At 40.9% G+C, this 19,449-nt stretch overlaps 1 protein-coding gene across 2 annotated transcripts in view; it reads right to left on the reverse strand.

The window, feature by feature from the left end:
• The window catches only part of COL6A5 (collagen type VI alpha 5 chain), a 92,455-nt gene that overhangs the window by 28,026 nt on the left and 44,980 nt on the right, over nucleotides 1-19,449 (reverse strand). For both annotated transcript variants that reach the window (XM_049628820.1, XM_049628821.1), the window contains 11 exons: nucleotides 18,667-18,717; nucleotides 18,501-18,536; nucleotides 17,039-17,101; nucleotides 15,708-15,770; nucleotides 13,326-13,361; nucleotides 13,172-13,208; nucleotides 9,790-9,801; nucleotides 7,277-7,764; nucleotides 4,381-4,468; nucleotides 3,172-3,831; nucleotides 185-275 (listed from right to left, as the gene is read on the reverse strand). In XM_049628820.1, coding sequence (XP_049484777.1) covers nucleotides 185-275; nucleotides 3,172-3,831; nucleotides 4,381-4,468; nucleotides 7,277-7,764; nucleotides 9,790-9,801; nucleotides 13,172-13,208; nucleotides 13,326-13,361; nucleotides 15,708-15,770; nucleotides 17,039-17,101; nucleotides 18,501-18,536; nucleotides 18,667-18,717 — 1,625 coding nt within the window. The remainder of the gene's footprint in view (nucleotides 1-184; nucleotides 276-3,171; nucleotides 3,832-4,380; nucleotides 4,469-7,276; nucleotides 7,765-9,789; nucleotides 9,802-13,171; nucleotides 13,209-13,325; nucleotides 13,362-15,707; nucleotides 15,771-17,038; nucleotides 17,102-18,500; nucleotides 18,537-18,666; nucleotides 18,718-19,449) is intronic.

Consider the following 19,449-nt stretch of genomic DNA (forward strand, 5'->3'; position numbering starts at 1 on the left):
ATAGACACATCAATCCGGAAAGCACAGTTGCCACGTAACAAGTGCTACAGAAAATGGAATACATGAAAAGCCTTTACTTCAGAGACCTTATTAGCCTCCTCGACCTAATAACCCGCCGTCAGCCAGTTGTATACCCATGAGTCAATTAACAGTCCCTTGTACATGTAAGAGCTTTCTAACTCACAGGAAATCGCTGTATTGATTATCCTCTCCTTCTGCACCGATGAGTCTACAGGCATTCTCAAGCATTGGTGGTGGGTACTGGTTGAATCCCCCTATTGAGAGAGCAAAGTTATAGTTAGATTCTGAAATCAGAAATTAGGTTTGCTAAGGAACAAGAATCCCAACAGGAATTGGCTTGAAGCACTAAATGTCACTAAAATATTTCAGCAAAACTTGGCTGGGGTGCACACAGAAAATAGTAGCAACTAGAAATAGCATTCAAAATTTGATTTCAGAGGGCTTTGCAGCCAAAGAATTACTAGGCTCATGGAAACAAACCTCCTTGAACTGCTCATTTAAGGGTTAATTGTGAGGCAGAGACACGTGATTTCCACATGCTCAGGCTAACAGAATCTAAGGGAAATTTTATTCTGACGGGCGTTTCCACTCAGATTTATGCTAATAGATCAAACATAGAAAAGGTAGCATTTTATTACATGATGCTATTTCTGTGCTTCTGCGCCCATTAACGTGGATTTCCTAGGAGGAAAATAATCAAAGAAAAGATTTTAGCTTATTGATCTAAATAACATGCCCCGTTATCCCCTCGCCATTGCTTTTCTATAAGCTATGGAATATTAAGAAGCGTATCAATTTTTCCCTTCGTTCAGGAAAATACTTTTTAGTTAAAGGAGGCTTTTGGCCACTGAATGAGCCACAATTCCATGAAAATATTTCAGAATGTTTGTGGTTTCATAACAATTGTACTTCTTTAGTTCTTAGAGGAACATTTTTTCCCCTTTCTCTGAAATGACACTATGTCGTCTAATCAATTGCATTTGACAACTGCTATTAGTGAGGCAGGAACTGTGATACAGGTGGTATTTCCCGTGTGTGTGGGAACAGCAAACGTGTCAGCACCAAAGCTTGTAGAATAAGGGTCAGTAGTTTAGAAAAAATTCCCAGAAGTATGAGTAGAGGAGTCTTTTAACTCCTACAAACCAAGTGGTTATAGGACGAATTGGAGACATTTAGCAACACTGTGAAGGCGGAAATCAAAAATAAGCTAGCGCTAATAACTGCAACCTGAGGCATCCACCGAGTCCAGCTTTAATTATTCTATAGTCTTTTAAAAGTGCTGTGTCATCATCAATCTTGATGACATAAAGAACAATATTGCATGGAACAAGACAATCAATCCACAAGGTATCAGTGAATCTGAGTCAAGAAATAGCTCACAGGAATCCAATTTTGAATATAAAGACATTTTAGGAATGCCTCCACCAGTCTATTTTATACATATTCCCTTTTGATGCATGCACAAGAGTGATATCCGATAGTCTATCTAAAATTTGAACTCTTTTAATTACTATAAAATATAAAACTCTAATAGGCAAGTTGGTACCAACAGTTAATTGGAAGCACTTTTTCTTTCTTTTTACGTAACATAATGGAATATCATACAACCGAAGGCATTTAAAGAAAGAACATGATATTCCCAAGAGGGAAGGTGTTGGGATTCTTCAATCAAATATGAGTTACAGCAAAAAGATGGAGCTCTCTCTGCAATGGAGAGTGAACTTTCAAGATACCGTCAAAATGGTACTGTTGGAGATTCCTTGAATGTCAGGGCAACTTTGGAGTTCAAGGGTAGTGAGGTTGGCTCCAGCAGAACCAAGGTCTACACCTGGTAGAGTCTCAGAAAGAAAAGGTTCAGCCCCGATTCTATGGGATGCCCTAGAGGCAGGGTTTCTCAATTTTAGTGCTATTGACAATTTGGCCTGGACCATCTTTTGCTTTATGGAAGAGGGGATGGTATCCTGCATCACTGGAGGATGTTTAGCAGCATCCCTCGTCTCTACGCACTAGATGCTAGTATCCTTTCCCTCAGTTGTGACAAAAAAAAAAAAGTATCTCCAGACATTTCCAAATGTCTGGGGGACAACATCATCCCCAGTTGAGAACTATTGCTCTAGAAAGAATATTTCTCAAACCATTTGTGGGGAAGGTATTTTTACTTCTCATCCTTTGCAGACTGATACTTGTGGTTTCCATCTTGTTACGTGAGACAAGGTACACTGCTCACGCACTTGTATGCTGCGGCAATGTCAAACTGCTTTAAGTTTCTAGATGTTTATTCTCAATTTCTGAACTTCTCTCTTGCAGATCAGTTTGTGGACTAGCACCCACCCTAGTGACATTTTGTAGTGCATTGGCCCAGAGCCTTCCTACTCACAATGTCATTCTTGGCCCAGGAGCACAGACATCATGGGAGAGACTGTTAGAAATGCAGAATCTCAGGCTCCATCCTATACATACTGAACTGGGACTTGCATTTTAACAAGATTCCTATGTGATTTGTATGCTTAGACTCTTCGGGAATAGCACAGGACTGCGCCATCTTTAAACCTTCATACAGGTCTCCAGGGCGTGCCAAACCAGGTATCGGGGGTGCCTGGGTAGCTCAGTCAGTTAAGCTTCTGACTCTTGGTTTCAGCTCACGAACTCGCAATTCGTGAATCCAAGCCCAGCACTGACAGTGCGGAGCCTGCTTGGGATTCTCTCTCTCGCCCTCTCTCTCTCTACTCCTCCTCTGCTCATGCATTCTCTCTCTCTCTCTCTCTCTCTCTCTCAAAATACATAAATAAACTTTAAAAAAAAGAAAGTAAACCAAGTGCAGTAGGGAAAACTTTTATGTAAATACTCATCAAAGAGCTGCTAAAGCTTCTTCAGGTTGAACAAATGTGGCTCTGGAGACCTCCAATCACTCTGTGCTTTCTAGTCCTGAGATCTAATGTAAAAGACATTCTATCATGAAAAAAAGTCTCACCACATTATGACCAAGGTAAAAACAGGATATAACCAGGATATGTCCCATCTCTGTCTCCATCGCACCATCCAATGGTTATATTTGGATAAGCTCTAGATTCAAAGATGTGTTAGGCTATCAATGCTATTAGCAAACACTAATTTATTAAAACAAAGAAGAAAAACAAAATAATGGCTTACGTCTGACAGAGTGAACAAATGGCTTTAAAAACTTCGTAATATAATTCAGGTCTGGTTTATGAATCCTCCCAAGTTGTATCAGATGGTGATCAAGTGGGTGGCTGGCTAACTCCTCTATGCCATCCTTGTGCGCAGAGCCCAGGGAGATCACAAACATGACGTAGCCTTGACACTTGGCCCTCAGAGCCACTTTCTTTGCGAAATCCTTGCTCTCGCGATATTCTCCAGCTGAGATCACAAAGATGACCTTGTGTCTTCTCAAGTTGGGTGTCTGTGCGAAGAGATTCTCCATGGCCCATAGTAGGGTGTGGCCAATAGTGGCTTCTCCTTTTAGCTCTTGGAGGGAAGTCTGGATGTGCCTCTTCATTAGGACTTGGTTGTCATAAGTTATAAACTCAAACTCTGTTTTTACCACACCCTTCCTTCTCCTGGAACTATCCCAAGGAGAATAGCCCAACAAGGCAATCCTATCACCGAAGTCTGAGGTTATAGGTTCTGAGGCAACCTCAAAGTTGTCAATCATAGAGCTCACCAAGGTTTTCACAGCCTTAAACTCATCACTTGCTATAGTCCGAGAACTGTCTAAGAGGAAGGCTACATCCATGTATGAACTTTCAGGTAAAAAAACCTCTTTGATGCAATCACTTGGAAAACATTTATCTGGAAAGATATAGAGAGACTTATCAACGGTTCAATATCTGCACAACAAGACACTGTTGTTTGAGATCTTATTCAAGTGACTCAGTAACTGATTACCAAGAGTTAATAATCTGACCAATACCTCTTTAATCTCACATTATTTAAGTTAATGAGGAATTCTCAACGTCCCAAAATTTCTGTGGCCACTAGAGGACAATTTGGGAAGGTCTTTTTGAAAGCAGACGTAGGGAGCACGCAGGCTTGAAGTCTACGAGTCATGTCTAAACTCATTTAGAAAATATTTTCAGTATTTTAGAGATTTTTGATACAAACTACCAAACTGTCTCCAAGAAAAGCCACATCATTTGGGAGAATATTCTAAACAACTTTCACCTTCTGTGGAAGCTCTAAATATTACAAAGATTAAAACTCTGATGTATGGCATTGAAAGACTAGAAAACTTAAAATAGAATCTATGACCAAAACTAGAAATATCTGATAAGGCCAGATTTAATAATTCGCTCAGAAGGCATTTGTTTCTGCACGATAAATTCTTCTCATGGGTCTTACCATAGCAAATGGTACAGCGCCGAAGTTTTGACACAGACTCCCCATTTGGAGAAATTGGGATCACCTGAAAGGTTCCAGTGTTGTCAAACTACAATGAAAAACAAGTATATACTTATTCTTTAACCATTATCTGGAAGCCATTGTGCACTCACTTTAAGGACTAGTTTGAAAAATCCCTAATGAATCACCATTATCTTGCATTACAGTCCAGTACATGTTCTCTCAACCTCTCTCTCTCTCTCTCTCTCTCTCTCTCTCTCCCTCATTCTCTCTCTCTCTCTCTCTCTCTCTCTCTCTCTCTCACACACACACACACACACACACACACACACACACACACACAGACACACCATCCTGCTTTTATTCCAGACAACACAAAGAAGTATATAGGACAGGTATCAGCACTTTATTCTATGATGAGAAAACTATCCCAGGATAACCATCAGATTCACCTACTGGGGCAGGTATTAAACTCTCACACTTATTTCTAATTCTGCAATTCTTCACTGAATTTTTACATGCTTTTTTTTTCTTTTTAAGATTTTAAGTACCCAACGTGGGGCTTGAACTCATAACCCCAAGATCAAGAGTCATATGTTCTACCGACTGAGCCAGCCAGACACCCCTATATGCTTCTCATTATGCACCTGCTGATTATGTGCCACAAGTCAGCTTCTGAAGTTGGATCCTGCAGAAATTGTATTTATGTACAAGTTCCCCTGGCTTCTTTAAGTAATGATCCCAACTATTTCCATCCCAATCACATTATTTAGAAGAAGGCACATCTTTCAGATGTCAAGTACGTTATTTCAGATGAGGACTTCCTCAAGCACAAATTCTAATTTGAAAGTTTATTTTGAAAGATTGTAAACAGAACACACTAAGTTTCCTCAAAATTCTTGGTCGTACATGGCCTGATTTTGTCTGTCTCTTGATAGCTTTTCTTGCTTCAATAATTACTGAAACGGGCAATATATAGCATTAATTATTTAATTCACTCACTCATTCGTTCAGTGAGTCAGTAAGTATTTATTGGGCATTTTCTCTGTCTGAGGCACCATGGAAGGCAGACAGTTTTATAACAATGAAAGAAATCTATCATTCCCAGGTGGTGATGAAAGTATTTCTCAAGCCATAAGAATATTATACTCATACTTTTCCCCTTCTCCCTTGGGAAAGTAAAGGATTTAGAAAAGCCACACCCTGTTTTCTGTGAAGTGTTGAGCAAGCATTTAAAAATATTTATAATTATTCCAGCCTTACAGTCAGAAAATATTTACCACATTCCTACCATTTTTTTGTAAAATTGGATACTTTGGGTGTTATATTGTATCTGACTTTGTCCCCCATATAAAGAATAAATGCTATCTTGGTAAATCAAGGAAGCTTATTCATAGAAATAAACCATATGCTCTTCATTCATTCATTCATTCATTCACACACTCATTCATTCATTCATTCATTCATTCAATAGATATTTATTGGATGCCTATAATGTTATATAGGTAGTGTCCTAGATGCTGGGGATATAGAAATGAACAAAGCAGATAAAATCTCTACCTTAAAGTCTAGTGGAGGGGGGACATATGCCATAATATAACAAATAAATTATCTAGTATGTTGGGAGGTAATTATTTTCATAGAAAAAAACTCTGACTTTCTATAATCCTTTTTGTCAGTTTCTATTGTAACTCTCCCTGTCTTCTATTCCCAAAATCTTCTTGGATGTTTCATGAGCAGATTGATTTTCTTCATGTTACAGAGGGCTTCTTTTTCTTTTTTACAGTAGAAATATATGTATTTGTGTGTGTGTGTGTGTGTGTGTGTGTGTGTGTGTATATATATACGTATATATATATACTCTTGGATGACAGGATAGGTTCACCCAGGTCCAGGAGCACTTAGTTAATGGATAATGTGAATATATTTAAAAATAGTAGAACAGAGGGTGCCTGGGTGGCTCAGTCGGTTGAGTGTCTGACTCTTGATTTTAGCTCAGGTCATGATCTCAGGGTTGTTGGGTTGAGCCCCGCATCGGGCTCTGTGCTGAGCATAGAGCCTTTTTGGGATTCTCTCTCTCTCCCTCTGCCCCTCTCCCCCACTTAAGACCTCTCTCAAAAAAAAAAAAAAAAAATAGAACAGTAGATGGAGAAATTCTTCATTTGGAAGGGGAGAGAAAGAAACATAGATTCCCACAGGACAGCCTCTTGTGGGAAAAAGCTTCATATACATTAAATATTTTACACAACATTAGGGGTTCAAAGATCCCCTAAACTTCATCCATCATAAATTAAGACCAGCTATTCAATGAGATTCAGCAAGGAGATGACAGATATGAGAAACACCTGATCTTCAGAGGGCTGGTAGAACACCGTATTCATGGCCCCTTCTATCAGACAGACCATAGTTCGGAGTTTGATTTAGCCATTTAGGAGCTATACACAATTGGACAAGTCACTCAAACTCTTGGGGCCTCAGTTTCCTCATTTTTATTTATTTAGTTTTTTAAGTTTATTTTGAGAGAGATAGAGAGAATGAGCGGGGGAGAAGCAGAGAGAGAGAGAGGGGCGGGGACAGAGGATCCAAAGTGGGTTCCGTGCTGACAGCAGAGAGCCCAGTTCGGGGCTTGAACTGGCGAAACGTGACATCAGGACCTGAGCCAAAGTCCGACATTCACCTGACTAAGCCACCCAAGTGCCCCTGTTTCTTCATTTTTAAATAGAGATAAAAACTGCGTTCCCTTCAGAGGGTTGTGAGAATGTGTGAGTATGTATGTAAAGCTCTAGGGACAGTGCCTGGTGCACAGAAACCACGTCTCTTTCCCTACTTCCCACTATTCCCATCTTACTAGCTCCACTAAGTTAAACATAAAGAAGTCGCAGGGGGAAGGTCTTACCTCAAAAGCCTCAGCGAAAACCCTTTCATTGAGAGCAAAGACAGCCGGACTGATATCTAGGGCATTGAACTCCATGGTGGCTGTGAGGATGGATGACTGACTGGCTGTCTGTACGCTGCTGAAAAACACAGCCACTTTCCTCACATTGGCTCCCGCATACGTCCGCTTGAAAACGTTGCGGGCCACAAACTTCATCGCATTACCGATGTCTTGAGCTTCCGTGGGGCGTCGATATTTTATCTGGGAAAGAAGCTGGAGGAGCTGTTTCTTGTTACGGTAGTCGGACCCACGGATGAGATAGCTGGTGCCCGAGTCATAGGAAACTACAACAACTCTTGCTCCCACAGGGCAGTTACTTTCCTTGACGCTAAGATCATTGATGATGAATGTGATGAGGTTCCTCGTTTCATTAAACCTCTGCTCTGTGATACCATAGGACTGGTCCAGGGCAAATACCAGCTCTGTTGGGTACACTGGACACTTTGTTGCTAACATGAAAGGCAGAAAGAAGTATGACGTTACCTTGCTGCTCAAAAGCCCTTCCCGTCCTCTTTACCCCAGGGCTGAGGCTGATTCACACCAAGATCTAGGGAGATACAGGTGTTATCTACAGCTCTGGAACTACAGGTACACACAGGTGACACTTTGTGTGAAGGTGTTATATAAGTCTCTAGCAGTCATATTTGGTGGTAAAACACTCAGACTTCACAGCCCTCACTCAGTCTGCTATTTAAAAAGAAATTGAAGCGAGTGTCTAGGTTAATGGAACGGTTCTGTATCCTGATTGTGGTGGTGGCTACATGAATCTAGGCATGTGTTAAAACTGAACTCGCACACGACAATTAATTTTACTGTAAGTAAAATTTTAAAACAAATGAATGAAAGGATACTATGGCTTATTGAAGGTTTTGAAAGCTTACGGTCTTCAGAAATCTTCAGAAATGATCTACCAATAATGCTAGTCACTTGGAAGATTTTCATCCGCTTATGCAACAAATATTCATTGAGTAGCATGCAGGGTGATATACACTGTGCAATACAAGCAAAGATGAACCGAATTCAGGACTGCCCTCAAGGCATCTGTCCCGGGGAGGACTGCTATACAGAAAGGTACAGACTGACTATTATTCTTCAAGAGCATTCAGAGGACAAAGCGACTGTTTCCCAAGAGAGGGGATTTCAGGGCCTCCCAGAAGCTAGCTTTTGAAGGAAAGCAAGGGTGGCCAGAGGAAGGGAGCAGCAGGACCGCAGCAGGCTTACCATGAGCTGTTATAAAAATGGGGCTCTTTTGCAATTTCTAATTCAGTGCTACTAATTTTATGATGATTTAATTTTAGGAATCTCATAGGGTATCAGCCCTACGTATCAAACCTAACTTTTCAAAATGCTATTAAAGTCAGACCACAGGAAGAGGAACAGGGATTATTTAAGAAATGAATGCCCTCGTCTACATAGACTGCTCTACTATCTTGAATCTGGCTAACTCTTCAAGCGCATTAGACTCTAATAATCCCACACCCCAATCCACTGTTCTCAGCAATTGAATAGGAGACTAGGGTTGATTCAGAGATGTGTTTTGAATCAAGGAATTTTACCGTGAAGAAAAAAATATCAAAGCCAATAATGAAAAAATAAAATATGAGAAATTAAGTAGCCTTAGTCTTCCTTTCTTAGCCTTAACACTAAAAATTATTAAAGAAGTAGTAGGCAAGCATCTTCAAGACTGACCTCTCATCACAGATTTTCCCAGAAAGCAGAACCGATTTCGATTTATTTTTATTCTCTCCTTTTCCTAGTGCCCAACAGGGTACATGATAAATTGAATTCAAATCCCTGAAATTTTACTGGGCACTTACTTACATATATAAAGGGCTTCTGTTTTCATTTTCCCAGAATTTAGGTGAATGATGTCACTTTTGGATAAGCTCAAACTTTGGGGATAAGTCCCTGTGAGTCTACTTCAGTAGGCTTCTAGAAGACCAGGAGCTCTTGACATTGACAAAACCAGCTTCAGTGGCAATGGAATCCAAGGGATCTAAGGCTGCTAAGCAACACCCACTGCGATCCAGGTTCCAGAAAGACCATCCACAGCAAGGTCAGGTGTACAAGCAGTGGGCACTTGGTGAGATGTGAGAGAAAGGAAAGGAAACGTTGCCCATCCAAGAAGCCAGTGATCACTGGGTCAGCAACACATCAATTAAAATGTGGTCATTCAGAGCCCTGTCCCTGAATTTCCCAGCAACACGAGCCTACTCTGTGAAGAAATTGAATTGTGAACTCAGACAGGACCTAGAAAGCATAATAGTGTAAAAGGGCTGGGAGCTGGGTGTCACCAATTCACAATCTGGTAGAAACGTGACATTGATAATTATAGCCATCATCAAAAGATAGATGTATCGGCATAGAAGGAAGTAGTCCTTTTTCCCATGGGGCTAAGAGTTTCTTTCAAATTGGTCTTATCAGAATGCAGTTAATTACTTCAGCAAGAAACACAGTATGGTAAAAATACTCACCATTCCAACAAGCTATAAAAAAGAGAAAGAGAAGAGTCTGTTACATTTTTGGCACACAGACTAAAAATAATCCCCCAAGACAAAATTTCAGCAAACCTTAACATTTTGTTTGACTCTAATCGCAAATGAGGCTAATTCCTAAATAACAGGCAGCTAAGGTCAAAGGACTGAGGAACACATACAAAGAATTCAATTAATGGGTGAACCTTCCTGCCCTTTTCTCCTTGTGAGCCAAGGCCAGCAGACTTCAGCAGAATCTTGCTTGAAATCTGAAACACTGATCACTTGTCTTAGAAGCAGAATAGATGAGCCTTTGATTAAATGGCAAGATAGCTCAAATTCAATTTGTTTCCGTCTCTCTTCTTACAGCCCTGAGAGTCATTCAGCAAGGCACGGCTAAAATATGAGGGCTTATTTTCTTCCCAGATGAACACCTTGGGAACCTCTCTCTTCCTGCAGAAATGTGGGGATTTCCAAATAAACTTGGTCTCTGCTAAAAAATACAGCTCCTACGTTTGAGTGATCTCCATATCTCTAGGGAGGAAGGAGAGCCCCCAAGGGTTTCTCCCGAGCAAAACAGCATCTGGTTTTTCTAAGTGATTTACTCTGTAAGCATGAGACCAATTAGAGGCAAATGTTGGAAATCTTTAGAAATCTTTAGAAAGCACTGGTCTGACAATGTCCTTGCTCATTTGCTTCAAGAAAAGCAAATGAGTCACTCTGATATAATAAAAGATTTTATTAGCATTGGCAACCAGCTAGCCTTCCAAGCTGCCTGCCGTCCCACAGCACTGCGCTCTCTCACATCAACCCCATTAACGCCTTTTGATGGTCTTAATCCTGTGGCTGCGGAGATGCTAACAGCCAGCAGACAGGGCTCCAAACCCACAGTCTCCCCTGCATCTCAAGGCCTGAAGAGGATCCCTTTTTCCTGACTGAGCACTTTCATATGTTAACCTCCAACCCAGCTGTGAGACTAGAAACACAGGCTCTGGAAACGGGTACACCTATCTGGTTTGAGTGTGGCAAACCTTGCCTGATTTGGGGGAAACTACTTGATCTCTTTTAATATGTCTATCTTTCCTAAAAATCTTCTTTACTTGTGCCCTTCCTTCCAAAATTCTCATCATTTGGGCCCTCTTAGTTTATTTGTGACCACCCCCACTCCACATTCCCATCAGCCCCCTTGAGCTCTTATGCTATTTTGGGGATAGGGTCCCAGTGATCAGCTCAGGACCCGGGCCTCATCCCAGTGCTGCAGTACTGAAGAGGAAATGTGTTAGACCAGGAGTCCAACCAACCCAATTAGCTCTGAACATCTGTTGCCCAAATCCCATCTCAGTTTTGCACTCTGGAGTTCCAAGCTCACCGATCAAGCACCCTGTCTGGTTACAGAACCCACGCTCACCCTCACCCTCCGCCCCCTAATTTCCTGTCTAACTCCTTTCACTCTGTGTTGGAAAACTGTCTTCGGATCCCTAACCCTCCCTGGGCCAGTACTCACCTCCCCCACTGCTTCCTCCTCCTTGGTTCTTCCCTGGGAAGATAGCTTTTGATTTTCCTGAGAAGAACTCCCCTCCCCTACAGTGGCTCTCCTTTCGTTCTCCCCCTGGGGCCCCAGGCCTTGGTTCTCACTTCCTCAGGGTGATGGAGAGCCTTTCTACTTCTCAAACAATGCCTTTCACCCAGGTCCCCTCCCCCGAATCTTCTGTCCTTCCGTTTGTTCTTGCTTTTCAAGTGACCCACATGTGCAGAATTTCCTCATCTCTGCGATGCCATTTTCTGTCCTCTGGCCTCACTTGCTTTGCTAAGATGTCTTCCTGGATTCATCCCTTGGGTTTCTGTTTCTTTCTCTGTCATTTCCCATCCTTAGAACCTCAACCCATCCGTGTGGCCTTAAGGACCACAAACATCCCAGTCTCTTCTCTTGATCCTCACCTTTATTACAGCCCACTTCATTAGCTGCCTGTAGATCATTTAATTTAGGGCCCACACAACATTCTCCTGCCTCTGAAATGTTTGAGGCCATCATATTTTCCTACCAATGGATTTCTCTTCACAGTCCCTCCTGCCTTCTCATCTGTAGCACTACTTAGCTTCTCCTGCTCTGGCCTTATGCTTATTTTAAACTCAGTTTTGTTGTTCTTTCCTCACCTCACCCTTGCAATGACTACGTTTTTATCCAGTGTTCTTCAGTAAGTCTCTCCAATTTCCCCATCTGACATTCTTCTGATTGTGATTGTATCAGCATCATTATAAGCCACAGTGGAAGCATGAGGAAAGACAAATCACCTAAAATTCTACCACTCTAACACAGTAAGTTGTTACATTTTTCTCCCTTTGCTTCTAGAACTGGTTTCTATGTATATCTTTAGCTATATGTGAAATAATGAGGATCCAATTTAATTTTCTGCTTTTTATTTTATTTATTTTTTAAATTTTTTATTATATGAAATTTATTGTCAAATTAGTTTCCATACAACACCTAGTGCTCATCCCAAAAGATGCCCTCTTCAATGGCCATCACCTACCCTCCCCTCCTTCCCACCCCCCATCAACCCTCAGTTTGTTCTCAGTTTTTAAGAGTCTCTTATGCTTTGGCTCTCTCTCCCACTCTAACCTCTTAATTTTCTGCTTTTTAATGACAATATTATTCACATTCTGACTGAGTCTTCAAAAAAACCGTATCTGTTTAGTATCTGATCAGAAGATGATGCACCATAAACTAATTAGTCTCTACGTGCAAACAGTCTAAAGGTATGTTCATTTTGCTCTAATGAGTAATGTTTCAACGACCATATTTGCCTATAATTTTTTCTTTCTTTTGCTTTATTTCCTTGGGATAAATGTTCAGAAATGAGGTCACTGGGCTTCATCTACCTCATTTCCCCTTCCTCCTAACCAAAGACAATCTCTCTGTTTGTTGACTCCTGCTTTATTCCTCTGGTGAAACTACTCTCTGGCCACTCCCTATCACTTCCCCACAACTAGATTCAAGTACCCCCATCTAAGGAGACTCTATTGACTAAGTAACTAAGCAACTAACCCCAAATCTCCATGCTCGTCCCTTTAACACCATGCCCTCGCAGGCCTTTGTACAATATTGTATTAGTGTGAGCTGATTCACACAACTTTGGAGTTGGTTTCCAACCATTTGCCATAAGCATGCTTTCTCTCCTGTATGAATTACACTTTACTTACATCCCTCTCCCTCCCACCTTTGATGTGAGCTGTTCTACTGCAAGTACTCAGGACAAGCCTGCTGCAGGGGACATGTGCCACCAGTGGATTCGGTTACTGATTCTGTATACCCACACTACACTCCTCCTAAGTGCTCTCGCCAATCACCGACGCCCTTGTTCCACGACACGCAGATACTCACGGCTATGGTCCCGCATGAACTGGATCAGATCACATTGCTGTAAAGAAAAAAAAGAGAAAGAGAACAGAAAGATGAGCACAGCGACCCCTGAGAGGTCGTGTTTATTTGCCAGTGGACTGGTTGGGTTTTCATTTGTGAATAAGGAGATACGTACAGAATACACAGGCTTCCCCGCCATGCCTTTCATGCCCTAGCAAAATAAAACCAGAGCAAGTTATTGGTATGTGAATTGGAGTCTTTAGTGACAAAACAAGAGCAAAGAAAAAAAGCACGTTCTTAAAAGCACAGCTGGCAGAGAGCGCTTAAAGTATTCCTGAACAGATAGATTACAATGCTATTTCCCCACTTAAATCAACAGTGCATACTTCTTTCTTTCAGTGTGAGATCAGTTAAGCTAATGTCTTCCCAGAGTGAACTGAATTATCTTTCTAGGTAATAAGTAAAGAAATTAAAGTATTTCTTGAAGATGTTTGTACTCAGGCTATGACACTTAAAAGGTACTTCTCATAAGAAAAGTTGAAATGTAAACAACAGACTTCCCAAAGCATGCCACAAGGAGAGGAATTTACTGAGAATTCAGAGGTACAGATGTATTACAATTCAAGGAGTTGAAAATGCAGGCGGTAGCATACAACTTCTACGTATGTGAAAGAACCAGAGATAATTAGTATCAAAATGGGCTTTATGCAAAAGAAGAGCATACAAAGTGAGCTCATAAATGCTGAGAGGTTATAAACAAAGGAGTACGCATAACTGGGTGAAATGAATCAAGGAGGCTTCCTAAGAAGAGACAGTGCTTTTTTGATAGCTTGAGCTTTTCCCTTTCCCCCTTATTCCTTTTTTCAGGATCAGGCTTCCCCTTGGCAGTGGTTCTTAACATGTTTAACACACCTGGGTCTCTTTGGGCAACTGGTAAATGCTAGTGTGCTGGTTCCAGAAAATGTTATTACAGGCTCACAATCATACAATTTCACTGGCCTCAGAAGCTCAACCAGGGATGTCAGTGTAAGAACCCCTGTTCTAAATGACAACTGGGTCATCTGTTCATCTGTCCTTCCTTCCTTCCATCCATCCATCCATCCATCCATCCATCCATCTAAGAAACAGTTAATTGTCTGCTGAATGCTGAGTGTTACCTGGAAATGCTGTGGCATCCATAATTCTACCCACTGGGACACAGGCTCTTCTGACCAGAATCAGGAAATTAACTCTCACTAGGAGATGCAGAGGCTCATCCTTCCTTTCATAAGTTATGGCAGAAGACAGAAAAGAATGCACAGCCACTTAAACAGAGAGAGGAACAGTTTCTAGCTAATAAAGAGAGTAGGCAGACCACATCTTGCAGAGGATCAGAGCTGTAGAGCGTCTGTCCTAAAGGACTGAGTTGGAGAAGAACTTGGAGCAAGTTCTTGAGCAGAGGTTGAGGACTGAGAGCCCAAGACAAAGAAGTTGATCTGATTCTAGAAGACCCGAGATAGAGAAGCCACACTCTTGGGACCAGCAGCCCCAGGACAGCAAAACCACACTCTAGGGACCAGCAGGGCCAAGCAACAAGGCCGGGAAGATGCAGGACCCCCACGCGAGAGTTCCAAAATCTGGAAAGGAGATAAATTCAGACCAGATCGGTATGACTCAAAGACGAGATCCTCGCCCACGTGACTACGAATGTTCACCAGGTCCTTAATGTGAAAGACAGAAAGATGCATCACAGCGTCCTCACAGCTAGTTGACTCTCATTCTGCTATCATCCACAAAACATCCATGCTTTTGTTTTCTCTACAAGGTCCCAAGTTAAAGAACTCCTCCAGGTAAGTCTCTAAATGCTCAGAACGCACCAAACAAGGTAAGCAGTTTCTCCACTCTGTACACAATGCTTCCTGCGCCTCTGACACAACACCCAGGTGCTGGCGACGTCTAGTTCTTACCTGACTGTGCTCATCAGGGGAGAGAGATGTGTAAATAAATCATTATGATAACACGAGAAGCACTAAAATAGAGATATGGATGTTTCGTCAGTGGGGGATGTGCCTGCCTCTGCCCGGAATGCTTCCAGAAGTGATATTTCCCTTCCAGTGGAAGCCTGGTGGGAACTAGCAGTTGTATTTCCAAATCTCTCTAGAGTCTACATTTTGAAGACGGGAAGACAACGGTGATCTGGGGAACTCTACTGACCTGTCTCACGTGACGGAACTTTGCCAGGACCCCTGTATGAAGCTTATCCCATTCTGATTTTTATAAACTTCAGTAAAAAAAGAAAATAACGGTAACAGCTAATATTTGCACTGAAATTTATCGTTCACAAAGAGTGCTCACATTTGGATATACAATCCTCCCAGCTACCTTTTGAGGTGGTAGGACAGGATAGGTCATCCCCCTTTTAGAGGTCAACTGAGAGACCAAGTGACTGGCCCAGGGGCACATAGCTAGCAAGAAGAATTTGGATTTGGATCCAGTGCTCTGACTTTAAATTCTGTACCCCTTCTATTGAATATCTAGAAACCAGTATAGGCTACTTAGCTCTCATGGGTGTACTTACTCTCCGTCCGGGAGGGCCTGGGGGTCCCGGAGGTCCCTCTTCCCCTTTCGAGCCTCTAGTGAGCTGCAGAGAGGAATATGCTTTAGTTTCCACACTGTCTATGCATGGAGAATACCTAAGTTTTAATGAGACTTTACAATTTAAAAAAGATTTTTAAAGAAAGCAACCATTAATTCAAGTCAAATAAATTCCTTACGTATAAATATAAATAACCATTCTTTTTTTTTAAATTTTTTTTTACCGTTTATTTATTTTTGAGACAGAGAGAGACAGAGCATGAACGGGGGAGGGGCAAAGAGAGAGGGAGACACAGAATCCGAAGCAGGCTCCAGGCTCTGAGCCATCAGCCCAGAGCCCGACACAGGGCTCGAACTCACGGACCGCAGGATTGTGACCTGAGCTGAAGTCGGACGCTTAACCGACTGAGCCACCCAGGCGCCCTATAAATAGTCATTCTTAACCATTGGTAAGTATCTATTTCCCTCGTAGCCTCCCCACTTAGTGACATACTTTTCTCTGGCACTGGCTATGCATTTAAATATAAATTAGACATAAACTAGGATTGGTGCTAAAAAAGAATACTAGAGCGCACAGAGATCTAATTAAAACCCTCCCGTCTACAAAGGATCAAACACAAAAAATTCTCCACATACATAAGAGGACAGGGGTGGGCTGTGTCATTCCCATACTTCAAGGTGATGGATGTGGATGCTGATGAAATTTATCCAGCCAGATGGAAAATATCTGTTGAATTGCATCTCTTTCATGCTGATAATGACCACTGATATTACATTCAAACTTCAAAATGAAAAGATGCTTGTCTCAGCGTTTTGTTTTTTAAAAAAAAATTGTAACACACTACTCCACACTGTGCTAATTAGAAGATGTCAACAGCCTTCCTTAAAACGAATACCCTAGATGACCTTGGTTCTGAGCAGTGGAATTGTCAGAAACCCTTAGAGACACAGCGGGAAGATGTCGGCTTCATTCCCACTCAGGGTTAATAGTCTGGGCTTTAATATGGGCCTTAGAAAATACTGGAAGGCACTGACATTTCTTGGAACAGCCAGCTATCAATCTGTAAATCTTTAAAATAGTTCAGATTCATGGAACCATAGAATTTTAGAGCTGAAAGTGACCTTTGGTGTCAAGTTCAAGTCTCATGTTAGAGAAACAGAGACCCTGAAAAGGTGTGGTGAAGGTCACAGAGCCAGGAAGTGGCATTTCAGATGCTCTTGGGTTAGATCAATAATCCACATTTATTATTACAACATAAAAGCCAGAGTCCTCCAAAGAAACATTTATTATTTCTGGAATTACAGGCCACTTACTGTTAATCCCTTAAATCCTTTGCGTCCAGGACCCCCAGGAAATCCAGGATCACCCACATCACCCTAAAGATTCAAATATAAGAAATCAAGATATTAAAATATTTGCTTGAAATAAGAGAAATAATTCTCTATAATCTAAAACCTAATTGATCTTATAACTACACAATATATTAAACATTAAATGACATCTTCTGCCGCTTGCTTGGAACAAAGTCGTTGACACACTTAAATATTCCCCCAAACTATTCTTAATTTTCTAACACAAATATTTATGCATAAATATCAGTGCAATGGCTACCCAATCAGTTATGAAAAATATCTAAAGCAAGAATGCTTGAAAATCAGGAAAAACATATGGAATATTAACCACAGAAAATACTAAACAATTAATTACTTTCTAAATTTATAAATCACTTCTGAAAAAGCTGAAGGTAATAAAAACTTTACTCTGACTTTGGTGGGAAATTAATTTTAGCACCTATTTATCAAAAAAACCCAAAAAAACAAAAAAAACAACTAATCTCACATTTATCCCTAAATTTAAATATGCTCATTTTCTCCCTTTATCAGTAAATTAGAAAATTGGTCTTTTACAGTGAGAACTCTTGTCCTAACAGTTCCTTCTTGCACCCTTCTCTACCTAAGGAAAGAATCTCTTCTGGTAATTCAGCAATTAAAAGCACTTTTAAGAGGGTTCAAAAATTGGCTGTTTTCCTGTAGTTGATTTGATCTGCTTACACATTCAATTTTTTCAATCTATATTTTGCATTTTAATTTGGACACCAAGTATTGGAAAGCCACTCTTCTGGACAGGATGCTTAAAAAAAAAAAAAAAAAAAAAAAAAGGAAATCTTATTACTGAATTCCAGTGCATAAAAACAGATATAATAGGAGCTACTCTGACTGAAATATAAGGTTATGTCTGGTTGGAGATCATGGAGACGGATTTTTCAATCTGGTGGGCAATGAGGAATTCTGGAAAACGTGTGATCAGGAAAGAAACATAATTAGGTTACACTGTGGAAAACATCAAGTTGACAGCAGTGTTTGGGATTAACTGAAGCAGTAAGAAGGTGGTAATGGAGACCAATGAGGAGAATGTTGTCACCTTTCAGGGGAGGGGAAGTGAAGGCCACAATAATAAAGAACAAACAGCAATAGCTGAAGCCAAGAGTTTTGAATGAGATTACTGAGGCGAGAAATCCAGAGGACAAGAGGAGTAAACTGGAGAGGAAATCCAGGGGTGGAGTTTCAAGACCAGGGCCGTCAGGCAACAAAGGACAGGACTGTCTTTTCCAACTTAAAGATTCATTCATAGTAGTAAGGTCCTTTATTCATGAAGTCCTGGAAAAACAACTGCCCTTCTTCTTTTCCTTCTCCTTCTCCTTCTCCTTTTAACTTCAATTCTCAAGTAGAAAGTTAATATCATGGTAATTTCAAAAGAAGGACATGTGCACAGTACCTTTTGCCCCATATCTCCGGGGAATCCTCTTGGGCCCTACAATTTGCAGCAGAGAACATAAATAAATCAACATACCACTTCTGCAGTATGATTGTTTTTTCTTGTATTATTTACGTTTGTCTCATCAATTAAAGAAATAATTAAAGAAACAGTTTTCCATATTTACCTTTACTCCTTTTCGTCCCATTTGACCATAGCCTGGGATGCCATAATCTCCCTGTGGACATACCAGTTCATTTTAATTTCTCAAAAGTGAAACTTAATTGTAATATATACTGGTGACAAGAGAGAAGCACTGGGCACTTCCAGGTAGAGGGGCCCTTACCAGTGACCTTGAACTCTGGGGTCATGCATATTGTTGGGTTTCCTCACTTGCTGGTATGTGCCTTGGTACTTTGGCCAGCTCCACTCTGCAAACATTGCAGGAGGCAGAGGGATGGTCAATCAAGACTAATGGAGTCAGTAGCAATTACTTGCCTGGAAAATTAGGAGCTGGTTCAAAGGACATGGGTGAGGAATTCAATTCCCCAAAGACTTACAAATGGCTGAGAGACAAATGGAAAAATGTCATCCTCACTAGTAACCAAAGAAATGCAATTTGAAACAGTAATGAGAAACTATTTTTTGTTAATGAAATGGGTATAGATGAAAAAAAGAAAGTGACAATACCCACTGCTGGTGTGGATGTCCCGAAGCAAGCATTTTCCTACATAACACAAGGGTGCATAGATCACTGAATATTCCTAAGGGCACCTTGCAAAAGAGGTGCATATTCTTTGAACCAGTTATGCTACTTTTTGAAATTTTTACGTAGAGATTATGATTTTGTCTAAAAATTCAGATACAAGAATGCTCATTGTGGGCTACTTATGACAGTAAAAAATTAAAAACAAATTAAGTATTCAATAGCAAGAGACTGGTCAAGTGACCTAAGGTACGTACATTCAGC

This window comes from Panthera uncia, chromosome C2 (assembly GCF_023721935.1).
Source record: "Panthera uncia isolate 11264 chromosome C2, Puncia_PCG_1.0, whole genome shotgun sequence".
Lineage (NCBI taxonomy): Eukaryota > Metazoa > Chordata > Mammalia > Carnivora > Felidae > Panthera > Panthera uncia.